The following is a 12623-nucleotide window of genomic DNA, read 5'->3' on the forward strand; positions in this document are numbered from 1 at the left end:
GGATAACATTTTACTTAATTGGAGTTCCTGCTTAGTATTCCCTATCACCAAATGGATTATAAATGTTTATATGTAAAAGTTATTCTTAACTGTAGGCAATACAAATCAGGCATTGGGTGAAATTTGACTTGTGGTTTGCTGACCCCTGCCCCAGAGAAATTTTTGCATATGGAGGTATACACAACTGGAGATCTCTATATGCTCACATGGATAACTTTCTAAAATGTAATTTTTGGTAGGAATACCAAGATGCACAATGGTGTGTGTGTGTGTGTGTGTGTGTGTGTGTGTGTATGATGTGTATATATATATGTGATATTTATGTAAATAAAAAAATCAAAATAATGCTGAAGATTGTTCACACATTTGAAAGGGTCTGTGAAGGTATAAGAATGCGTATAATATATCCCAAATTCTTGAAAGTAGGTGTAAGTAGTTTAAGGGTGGTGTGGGGCGCCTGTAGGACTAGTAGGAGTGTCATGTTTTTTTTTTTTTTTTTAAAGATTTTATTTATTTATTCATGAGAGACACAGAGATGCAGACAGAGAGAGGCAGAGACACAGGCAGAGGGAGAAGCAGGCTCCATGCAGGGAGCCTGACGTGGGACTCATTCCCGGGCCTCCAGCATCACGATCTGGGCTGAAGGTAGTGCTAAACCACTGAGCCACCCGGGCTGCCCAGGAGTGTCATGGTTTTAAAGTAGACTTTAAGTATGCTTTAAGGTTTTTAAATTTTTTAAATAATGACTATTGATACGACTTATGTGACATAAATTCACCTTTTTAAAAGAATAGAAATTGAGATTTTTAGGGTTTTCAGAATTAATGCACATGTCACCACTATCAAATTTCAGAACATTTTCATGAATCCCTATTAGCATTCATTCCCCATTGACTCCCCACCTCCTACCCCTTGTAACTACCAACCTATTTTCTTTTTCTATGTATTTCCTTATTCTGGAAACTTCATATAAATGAAATCATATAACATAGGATCTTTTGTGACTGGCTTCTTTCACTTTGCCTAATGTTTTTAAGGTTCATTCAAATTGTAGCATGTATCAGGATTTTATTCCTTTTTATGGCTGAATAATCTATTATATGAATAAACTGTATTTTGTTTATCCATTTATCTGTTGATGGGCATTTGTGTTTCAAAATGGGCATTTTTGGGGCACGTGGGTGGCTCGGTTGAGCTTCTGACTCTTGGTTTGGGATCAGATGATAGTCTCAGGGTCGTAGGATCAAGCCCCACCCTGATCTCTGTGCTCAGCAGGGAGTCTGCTTGGGTTTCTGTCTCTCCCTCTTCCTCTCCCCCCTGCTAGCATGCATGTGTGCTTGCTCTCGCTCTCTTAAATACATAAATCTTTTTTTAAAAATGGGCATTTTTGGCTGTTAATAATGTAGCTATGAACTTTCATGTATAGATTTTTGTGTGATCACAGGTTTTCATTTCCTTTGGGTGTATACCTAGGTGTGGAGTTGTCTGGTCAAATGGTAACTCTCTATATTTATTTATTTTTAAGATTTTTATTTATTTATTCATTCATGAGAAACACAGAGAGAGAGGCAGAGACACAGGCAGAGGGAGAAACAGGCTCCATGCAGGGAGCCTGATGTGGGACTCGATCCCGGGACCCCAGGGTTACGCCCTGGGCTGAAGGCAGGCGCTAAACCACTGAGCCACCCAGGGATCCCCCTAACTCAATATTTAACATTTTTAGGAATTACCAAACTTTTCCCCCAAAGGGATTATTAAATTGTTTCCTGTTCTACTACCATTGAATTTTTTATTTCTTCACATCTTCACTAATATTTGTTATTGTCTGTCTTTTTGATTTTAGTCATCTCAATGGTTGTAAAGGGATATCTTATTCTGATTTTGATACATATTTCCATAATGACTAATGATATGGAATCTTTTTTTCATGTGCTTATTTGCCATTTGTATGTATCTTTGGAGAAATACCTATTCAGATCTTTTGCCCATTTTTGAATTATGTGTCCTTCTATTGTTGAATTGTAAGCATTCCTGAGGTATTCTGAAGGATTTTATTTCTTTAAAAGTGTAGGTGACAGAATGACAATATTCATATTTTTAAAATTCTGGGCAACAATAAAAAATTATTTTCTCAATTGTTTGTGGAAAAAGTCCAGAGAAAATATTTGATTTCTCTCCATAAGAAAGGTACATATTATCAGTTTCACTCTCTAGTTTCTTTTTGTTTCTGTGGATACATGAATCAAAACTAGATTTAGAGAGTTAAAGAATGAGTAGGCAGTGAAAAAAAAAATGTAGCATTCTCCAGGCTTCTTTCAAGATACTTGCTGATTAAAGGTGAGAAATGGAGTTTTGCTGATGGTTAGAAGTGAGATGGTGGTGAGAAAATTTGCTTTTTCTTTAAGAATAAGTGGAGAATCAAGCATGCTTTTTTGGAGAGGGGAAGAAGAAAATGGTGGGAGGAAGCAAGGCAGAGTGAAATTGTGAGCTAATAGATGAGCTAAGTCAAATGAAGCATCATATTGCTGTTTTAGCAATATGAAATTTGAAGAAGTCCTTTATCCTTTTTGGACTTCATTTTTCCCGTATGAAATGAAATGATTTATTTTCTCTAAGCAGTTTTAGCTCTGAAGCTTCTAATTTTTAATCCCCTAGATCTGATTCTGTCTTTTTTGTCCTCAAGTCTTTTCTTTCCCAAAATGTTCATTATTCTGCAGAATTCTCATTATAATTATTCTTTCTTTAGTTTTTGCATATTCTGATGTATTACTGTCTATAGATTACTTTTTAAAAAATTGTTTTTACTTTGTTTTTATAAAATAAACTTGGCATTTTTCAGTCCCGAAAAATAATTTTTCGGTGTACAGTTTAGGGAGAGTAACTACACTCATAATTGTGGGACTGTCATTAATATCCAACTCCAGAATCTTCTCATCAACCCAAACTGAAATTGTTAAACAATAATTCCAAATCCTCTTTCCTCTGTTCCTGGATACATTCTTCACTCTGTCTCTGTGAATTTGACTACTTTAAGTACCTCAGATTAGTGGAATCACATAGTATATTCCATTTAGCTGTTGTATCTCATTAAGATACTGTTTCTAAGATTTATCCATGTCATAGCATATTTTAAAGCTGGCTTATAGTTTGAGTCTGAATAATACTATATCATATGTATATGCCACATTTTAAAAAAATTTTATTTATTCATGAGAGACACACAGAGAGAGGCAGAGACACAGACAGAAGGAGAAGCAAGCTCCCTGCAGGGAGCCCAATGCCAAGCTTCATCCCGGGACACCAGGATTATGTCCTGAGCCGAAGGAGTTGCTCAACAACTGAGCCACCCAGGCATCCCAACATTTTATTAATCCATTCTTTCATTGATGAACACTTGAGTTGTTTCCACATTTCAGCTAATATGTATGGTATAAACGTGGTGTGTGAATACCTATTAACTTCGCTGATTTATTTTCTATATATAGCTTGAAATGGAATGTTGAATAATGTAATTTTATGTTTATTTTTTCAGACACAGCATATACTTTTGCACAGAAGCTGTAGTATATTTTAATTTTTTTAAATTAAAAAAAACTTTTTTTTTTTCAGTTCCCATACAGTGTAATAATAGTTTCAGGTGTACACTATAGTGATTCAGTACCCAATACTCATCACAGCGGGTGCACTCCTTAATCATCACCTATTCCCCCATCCATCTCTCCTCTGATAACCATCAGTGTGTTCTTTATAGTTAAGAGTCTTTTTCTTGGTTTGCCTCTCTTTTTCCCTTTACTCATTTATTTCTTCCACATAGGAATGAAATCATATGGTATTTGTCTTTCTCTGACCAACTTGTTTTGCTTAGCAAATACCCTCTAGGTCCATCCATGTTGTTGCAGATGGCAAGAGTTCATTTTTAATGGCTGAGTAATATTCCTGTGTGTGTGTGTGTGTATACACAACCACATCTTTATCCATTCATCAGTGGATTGGATGTTCCATAATTTGGCATTGTAGGAAATGCTGCTGTATAAACATCAGGGTGCATATATCCCTTTGAATTAGCATTTTTGTACTTTTGGGGTAAATATCTAGTAGTGCAATTGCTGGATTTTAGGGTAGTTCTATTTTTAACTTTTTGAGAAATCTCTATACTGTTTTCCACAGTGGCTACACCAGGTTCCATTTGCACCAACAGTGCACAAGGGTTCCACTTTTTCTGCATCCTTGCCAGCACCTGTTGTTTCTTGTGTTCTTGATTTTAGCCATTCTGATAGGTGTGAGGTGATACCTCATTGTAGTTTTGATTTGTATTTCCCTGATGAGCGATGTTGAGCATCTTTCCATGTGTCGGTCATCTGTATGTTTTATTTTTGGAAAAATATGTATTCATGTCTTCTTCCCATTTTTAAATTGGGTTTTTAATTTTTTGGGTATAGAGTTATGCCAGTTTTTTACATATTTTATTCTGTTTCTGAATATATGTAATATCCTTGGTGAAAGCAACCTCAACTCATACTGTGTTGGTTTTCCTTTTTCTAGATAAAGTATTTGTAATCTTGGTCAAGGGCTGTTGATAAATTAGTAGGTTATATAAGTATTTTAAATCTATGTATCTCATTACTGTAATTTAAAGGAGAGTTGGAATTGATTATTTTGAAATAATTATTTTTGATGTGGTAGATAGGTACACTTTTCATTATAATTTATATTTGTCTGAGTGTTCCCATAGAAGCATCTCTGGACAGCGTGTAAATTTAGTAAGTTTAAAAAACATAGAAAAAAGTTTCCCCAGAGTTCTTTGCAGTTCTGCAAACATCCAGCAGGGATCTCCTCTACACCCAGTTTCCATCTGAGTGCACTGAATAATAGTATCTGTGATTATACTGTTGGGGCACTTCATAGAGTATTAGAAAGTGGCTTGAGAGAATTTTTAGTTGAAACAGATAATCTAATAGGATAAAATGTTATCCTTATTCATACTCTAGAAATATTTGGAGGTTGGGCATTGCTTTAAAAATGTTTTATATTAAGTGATATTAATTGTAAGTGTTGGAATCCTTTCAATGGATCTTTTAGAGGAAATAGGAAATTCTGAAATTGCACAGTGTCTGGAAATTCTTGGTATATGGTGTTGCTCAGAAAAAGTCTTCAAAGAGAATGTATGTGAATAACTTAATTTTTAAGATTGATCATTTAAATACTAGAATAATTTTTTTCCATCTCAATTCTATAATTTCTTACCACCAGGTTGAAACAGTACTTATTGGATAGTAGGTGTATCATTTTCATTTTTCATTTTCTTTGATAGTAATTCGGTAGGTAGGCCCTTTGAAATGCAGTTTTCTTTAAAAATATGTAATTCTAACTAATATCTCGTTTCCAAAATAATTATTTTGTTCACTTGGAACTGACTTTAGAGCAAATTCTTTGACATTGTCAGTTTATAGGGACATAATACGTTTTTGATACCATTTGGAACGGTTTAATACTTTTTAAAGAAATGAGTCATTAGTTTATAAGTTCATTAGATGAAAGTATTTGTTTTGGAAATTAGTTACTGAAAAATCTTAAACATCTTTCACTGTAGAACTTATCAGTTAATATAAATCCTAGAGATAGGAAAGTCAGTGCTTTATGAACCAAAGGAATAAAAAATAATAAAAGTAAGTATTAGGCTTAATCTACTTCTGTATGTTGTTGGAAAACAGTAACTCTATTTTGCATCCCTGTGTTTTACTGTTTCCTGTTTTAGATGTTTATCTTTTACCTTATTGGAAATAATTGGAGCAGAAATAATAAGTTTAGTGTTTTATATAAAGTTTGATGTTATATTGATTCTTCCTATTAAAGCAAATATACTCTTCTGGAATTTCAGGGAATGCTTATAAAATTTCTTTAGTGTGATCTGCTCGTTTTAAGTACAAACATATGAAGAGTAATTTATGTCATGTACCACGTTTCTGGGGATTAAAAACCTCAGCCCTACAATTTTCACAGAAGAAAGGGAAAAGATGTAATATTTTAGGACACGTTTGGATATTCTTTTTGTGTGTGCATAGTGTAAGTTGAAGGCAAAATACATTTTATGATTGTTTTTGTTGTAATTAATGCTCTTTTAGCCATAACATTATATTAATGGTAATTTATTAAAGTTAATTTTTACAATGTGCACAATTCAGGCGGTTTATATTAATAGCAAGTGTGTGCATATTAGCAGACAATAAAACACATAATGTGAAACTTAAAGTTAGTAAGCAATGATTTTTCAGGGATGTGAAAGAATTACTATATATTTAAATCTTTTAATTTGGGCTTAATGTTAAGTTGAATAAAAGAAAACAATATTTGGGAAGTGGAAAAAGACATTGGAACATATTTAGTGTGCAGCTGTTGTAGAGCAAATTGAAACTGACGTATTTCATCCTGTGCTTATTAAAACTTTGTGAACATTTGGATCTTTTCTTTTTGTTTCAGATATTTGGTTTCCAGGCAGGATTAACATCTTTGGATTGTAGGGGATTTTACTGCTTACCTGTACCGATTATTCCCTCTTTCAGCACTGCTCTTTATGGTAAACTTCTGAAACTACCCACATGCTGGTAAGGATTATGTTAAAATGTGGTTTATGGTAATTTTCATTTATCATGTAGGGGAAAAATCTCAATTGTGTCTGTCTTATGCACGTGTGTCACTTTTATACAGAACCTTAGAAGAATATCTGAAGATGTACTGACTTTTACTGGGACACTAACCTTTCTTTAATGCTTGATACTAGGTCCTAGTATCTTTTGTGGTAGTGTTAAGTGTTGGTGGGTATTAACTATTAATCCATGTTGGAACTACAGTAAATTGGTGCTGCTTCATACTATACTAGGAACTGCAAAGGCAAATATTTTTTCCTTTTTGAGAGACAGGATGCAAAGATTTTAAAAAGTTGCAAATTAATATCAAGGCCTAAGTATTTATCACCCAAATAACAATTTCATGTGTATTCCTAGCCACTAAGAAAAGCATACCCATGACATAGATTTAGAGTATTTGATAATGTCTGTAGTTGCTGCATTTGGAAGAAACTGATTTTAGCCTCCTTCTTTTCATTTGGTTTGGGTTACTTTATTTAGAGATCCTATTTCTTTAGATTGAAAGAGGCTTATAGAAAGAAAGCCAATAGTTTACCAGTCATAACTTTTCATTGTTTTTTTCTTTGTAGTTGAAAGCATTTTTTAATGTTAAAAACAAAACTGAAGATGTGAAATAAAGTTTAAACACATGAAATTATATTCTAGTGAGATATTTCTACATTTTAAAATTAGGTCATTTTTACTATTTTAGAATATGTGTTTGCTTTCCCAACCTGATTTAATAAGCTTATTTTTACAGGATGTATTTTCTGTTAGTTATTTATGAAAAGCAACAGAAGTTCTAGAAAATATTCTTTAAAGTACTTCATTTGTTAAAAATATATTTCTATAACAGTATATAACTCTTAAAATGAAATTTGTAAATTAAATGCTCACATCTTCAAAAAATTTGTCTTTTGATCCAGAAAATTAAAAAAAATATAAAAGTTGTAGTTAAGTAAGTCTTGAAATCAGTTCTTGTATAAAATGAAACCATTATTAAAAAATCATTGTTAATTTCTCTTGGTAAGTTTGATTTTGTCCTTAGTTATCCATATTCCACACATGTCATTTATTATGTTTTATAGAGATTCACTTTTTAACTTTTTATTTGTATATACACAGCATGTTGCATTTGAGCCAAGTTTTATATTCTGATCTGTTAAGAAATGCTATGGGATATGTCCCAGTGGTATATCAGTATCAACTTTAATGAATGTTTGTGAGCACTGTTATCTCAGTTATGTGCTGATTTATTTATCATTCATAACATTGAGATTTTTAGAAAAACAGTGCAATTTACTATAGCAAATACTTAGCTTTTTAAAAAAATAAGAAGCCAAAATTTTCAAAATGAATTATAGCTTTTATATGAAAAAAATTGAATATTTAAATAGTCAAGGCTTAGTTTAAGGATGTATAGGGCTAACTCTACATATTGCCAAGTGCGATTTAACTTTATGGGCAGCCCGGGTGACTCAGCGCCACCTTCACCCCAGGGCATGATCCTGGAGGCCCGGGATCCAGTTCCACATCAGGCTCCCTGCATGGAGCCTGGTTCTCCCTCTGCCTGTGTCTCTGCCTCTCTCTCTGTCTCATGAATAAATGAATAAAATCTTAAAAAAAAAATAAGTCTGCTAACATATGAAAGTAAATATTCCCTTTAAATACTAAAAACATGAGATCATACAAAGCTTGTATTCGGATGTGACTTGCCTTTTTGTATTTAAGATCACTTCTGTATTATTTGAGTGATATTTTTCTATGCTTTATGTGAGTATATTGCTTTTTAATAGTTTCTTTACATTATTTTCCTTAATAGACTGTAAACTATAATTTGTTCTTAGCAACTCTAAATTGAAAGTAATACATATAAGACTTACTAAATTGAGATGTATCTTAGTTAAATGAAATGAATAAGATACCAGATAAAATTCATCATAAAGGGCTTATTCAAACAAAATCATATGAGAACTGAGAATTTTATTTAATTCATGTAGTGAGCGAAGATTATTTTAGTAAGGCACCCTAATTGTGTAACTAAATGTCAGCTCTGTTCCCAGTATGGTATATCCCTTCCTCAAATCATACAAGCTGTTTCATTTGGATTTTTAAAAATCAAATTCCAGTTTCTTAAAGCACATGTATGATGCTATTTATATCTATATCTGTATTTTTTCAATAATGAGAAGAACATATTTACTATAGATTGTAGCTTTTGAAACATATACCACATTGAAAAACCTTTTAGTTGGTATATTTGAGTTAGCAATGGAAATCTATATTTTATGTAAAATAATAAAATATTTAATACTTGTTTAAAAATGTCTAAATTGATACTAACTATATATATGAAATTTCAAACATTTTAATCAGGTTTGCTAATTTAAAAAATACATGGCTTAAGTAACATTGAAAAAAATTTATTTTTCTCACATTTGAATGTTCATGTTAATCTATTTTAGCTTCAGTGAGCAAGCTAACGCTAAACTCCAGTTTCTTGGGATTTATTTTTTTCAAAATATTTTGGTCATATTTTATTTTTCAATCAGTATTACATACTTTCCAAACAAAAAATATAAACATTTCAATAAATTTTTTCTTCATTGCTTTACATCAGATTAACTTAATTCTTTTAGTCTCTTGGAACAGGACTGAAATATGTAGTTTATAGTGGGAAAGACACAATGACAATAATTTTTAATGACATAGATCTTGAGTAATTCAAATTTTAATTTTCCTCTCTTTTTAGTAAGGGGATATTTAAAAATGGGCAATGAAGTGTTGGTTAAAGGGCAATAAAGTATAACTTTGTTATCACTAATAGAAATAAACCTTGGTTTTCTGTAGATATTTTTAAAATTTCTACAGTGGTAGTGCTTTTAGGCTTTTAGATACATTTTTGGAGTTAACATTTTTTTTTTTCAGGATAGAGAAACTGTAATAAATATGCCCACTCTATTTCTAAACTTTTTAATTGAAATATTACTGTTTTATAGAAAAATGTATGTATTATGGTATTTCATAAGTGTATTGGCCCTTTGGCAACCTGCAGAAAGATTAAGAAACAGAATCATATTAGCATCTCAGAAGCCTGTCTTACTTACCCTCCTGCAAGGTTAATTATTATCCTCATTTCTATTAATAATGATTACTTTTGTCTGTCCTTGGACTTAAATAGAGTCATCCAACATATTCTCCTTTTTGGCTGACTTCTGTCACTCAAAATAATGTTTGTGACATTCATTCATAAGGTAGAATGTAGTTTTTAGATTGTTTGCTTTTGTCACTATACCTCAAATCATACAAGTTTATGTATTATATTACATAAACTGACCATTTGTACATCCTTGATCTGCAATTTTAATTGAAAAATAAGTACCTAAAGTATGTGTTAATTTATTTTTTATTTCTTTGCCGCTTTTCCTTAAGAAGCTTCAATTCTATTAGCGGAGAGTAGATATCATTCATAAATATTTTTGATTTCCTGTGTTTTGACAGGCAATGTGCTACATATTGGTATTGGGGAAAGAATACAGTAGAATGCAGTGAGGGTAAGAGATATCCCCTGAGCATGAAAACTTAATCTAGTGGGAGAGGACATAGGCATATAAGAAAACAATTGTCTTTAAATGGCAAAATTGAGGCTTAAATAAAATGTCCTAATAGTTTATAGAAGGTAGAAAATTTCCCTTGAACATCATGGTTGGCTTCTGAGAAGTGACAGTACAAGTGGGTTTTACTGCTTGAATTGGGTAGATATCCAGACATGAGCAGGTTGGTTGGGGTGTGAAAGCTTTTAGGGGGTAATATTGTCTCAACAAAGTCAAGGTTGCTCTCTTGGATCTGTGAATGGATACTGTGGGAGAGGAATTTGGAAGGCTACTTTTGAGCCTAGACTTGTATATGATTAAGGATGTCTGAGCTTTTTAATATGAACACTTAAAAAAAAGTTAAACCAGTTAATCAAATGTTTATTAACCCAGTTTCTTCCTCATCAGGCTTGTAAAACTGCAATTATAGTCTCAAATTCAGTTTCTTCCATAACTGAAGGTTCAAAAATGTAATCTCATTTATATGGAGAGAAATGCAGCATACTTTGGAAATTCAGAGAAAAATTACTTTGGCTCAGAAAGTCATGAAGAACATGAACATGGTAACTTGTAAGCAGGTTATTAAAGAATGCATAGGATTTGAAGGAAAATACTCTTTAATGCGGTATTAGGTACATAAGCTTAACAAACTTTTCATAATAATCCTATGAGCTAAGATGATATTCTCTTATAAAACTATAAAACTCAGGCGGGTTATTTAAATTATCCAAAGTCACACAGTGGATGGGCAAGGATTTTCATAGAAGGTTATCTGATTCCAAAGTCTTCAATCCCTTTCTTACCTGAAGGACTGAAGATGTACATTATCTTCTGTTAATCATCTTCAAAGGCTCAGTGTGCTTTTTGCCTTGTAGTAAAAGTGGATTTCCATGTATTTAGAGGGTAGTTGAGATAGTACAGCTAATAAATTTGAACTCTCCTAGTATACATTCAACAGAATATGGATACTGTGATGATCTCATAGAATTGTAGATAACAGGGTTGGGTGGAATCATAGGCATTTTCTCACTTACTAAGTCTATGACATAGCTTTGATTTATAGTTGTCTATCCATGGGTTGAATATTTTATTCAGAGGGACTTCACTACTTTGTCAGGTAGCCAGATTCCTTGTTGGGCAGCTCTAGAGTTCTTTCTTTTATTGAAAAGAAAGTCTGCTTTCATGTTTTTTCTCTTCCTTAATTATTGCTTATATATGTCATGAGTCATTTTTATAGTCATAGGAATGTGGGAAAACACATTTATTTATAAGATTGAGGGATCCCTCTAAGTACCCATTCCTTATTTAGTACGGTAGCAGACGAGTTGGTTTCGATTAATGAAGTTATTGAGCAGTTCATTTGTTTGAGGAAGATGTTTGTGGAATCCGTGTTTGAATTTAGTGTTAATAAGGAAAGAGGATTTGGTGATAGTGGGCTCATGATAATTGACATGGTGTCTAAAGAAGAAGTGAGCAGATACTGATTCTTTTGCCTCCCTGAAATGGAAACTGAAGCACCCATTCTCTTGTGCTAGCTCAGGATAACACTAGAGTAAACACTTTTAACTTTAATGGAAACTAGGCTCTTCAAGCCTAAAAACAAAATGCCAATAATATTTATCAGCAAACATAGAGAATAAATAACCTACCCCACAGGACTCTCAAAATGATGTGTCTTTAACTGCCCCATCTTTTATAATATCTCAGTTTGAGAACATAGAGTTGGGTATTTTTAATGACCCTGTAGATAGAGCTTTTTATTTTCCTTTTTTCCAGAACTATGATTATTTTCATGTGTCTGCTTTTGTGATAAACATTTTCTTTAACAGAATGTCTTAAAACTGGTAAGACTTGACTGGGAGGCTAATTCTCCACTTGAGTGGCAGCAGGCTGATTGTCAGCTTTGGTTTGTGCATTTGCAATGTGCTTTCATGGAATGTTTTGAACTGAAAAGAAACGCTTTCATCATATATTATTTTCTCATTTCAAAGATGAAAAAGCTGAGTCCCAGAGAGTTCAGATTACTTAACCTAAGAGTACACTGTTAATATCAGTGCCTCAATTTGATCATCATTTTCTTTTTTTTCTTCGTTTTTTTGATTCAAGGCTCTTTCAGCTGTACCATATTGCTTAAAAATTGTTTAAATTTTTCATGGTAAAAGATGTAAAACATCATTTTAACCATTTTTGAGCATATAATTCAGTGGCATTAAGTATGTTCAAATTTTTGTGCTACTATCACCATTGTTCATCTCCATAGATTTTATATTCTGTACCCATTAAAACAGTAACTACCCATTACTCCTTACTTTCAGCCTCTGATAATTGTCTGTATAAATGTGACTATTCTGGGTTCCTCATATAAGGTAAGCCATTCAATATTTATCCTTTTGTGACTGGCTTATTT

The 12623-nt window shown here is 32.5% G+C and overlaps 1 protein-coding gene across 18 annotated transcripts in view; it reads left to right on the top strand.

The window, feature by feature from the left end:
- Positions 1 to 12623, top strand: part of VPS13B (vacuolar protein sorting 13 homolog B) — a 718401-nt gene that overhangs the window by 93892 nt on the left and 611886 nt on the right. For all 18 annotated transcript variants that reach the window (XR_013351405.1, XR_013351406.1, XM_077846720.1 and 15 more), the window contains one exon: positions 6478 to 6602. Coding sequence is in view for 16 of the 18 variants with exons in the window: in XM_077846720.1 (XP_077702846.1) it covers positions 6478 to 6602 (125 nt within the window). In the remaining 2 variants the exon portion in view is untranslated. The remainder of the gene's footprint in view (positions 1 to 6477; positions 6603 to 12623) is intronic.

The sequence above is a fragment of the Canis aureus genome, chromosome 14, assembly GCF_053574225.1.
Source record: "Canis aureus isolate CA01 chromosome 14, VMU_Caureus_v.1.0, whole genome shotgun sequence".
NCBI lineage: Eukaryota > Metazoa > Chordata > Mammalia > Carnivora > Canidae > Canis > Canis aureus.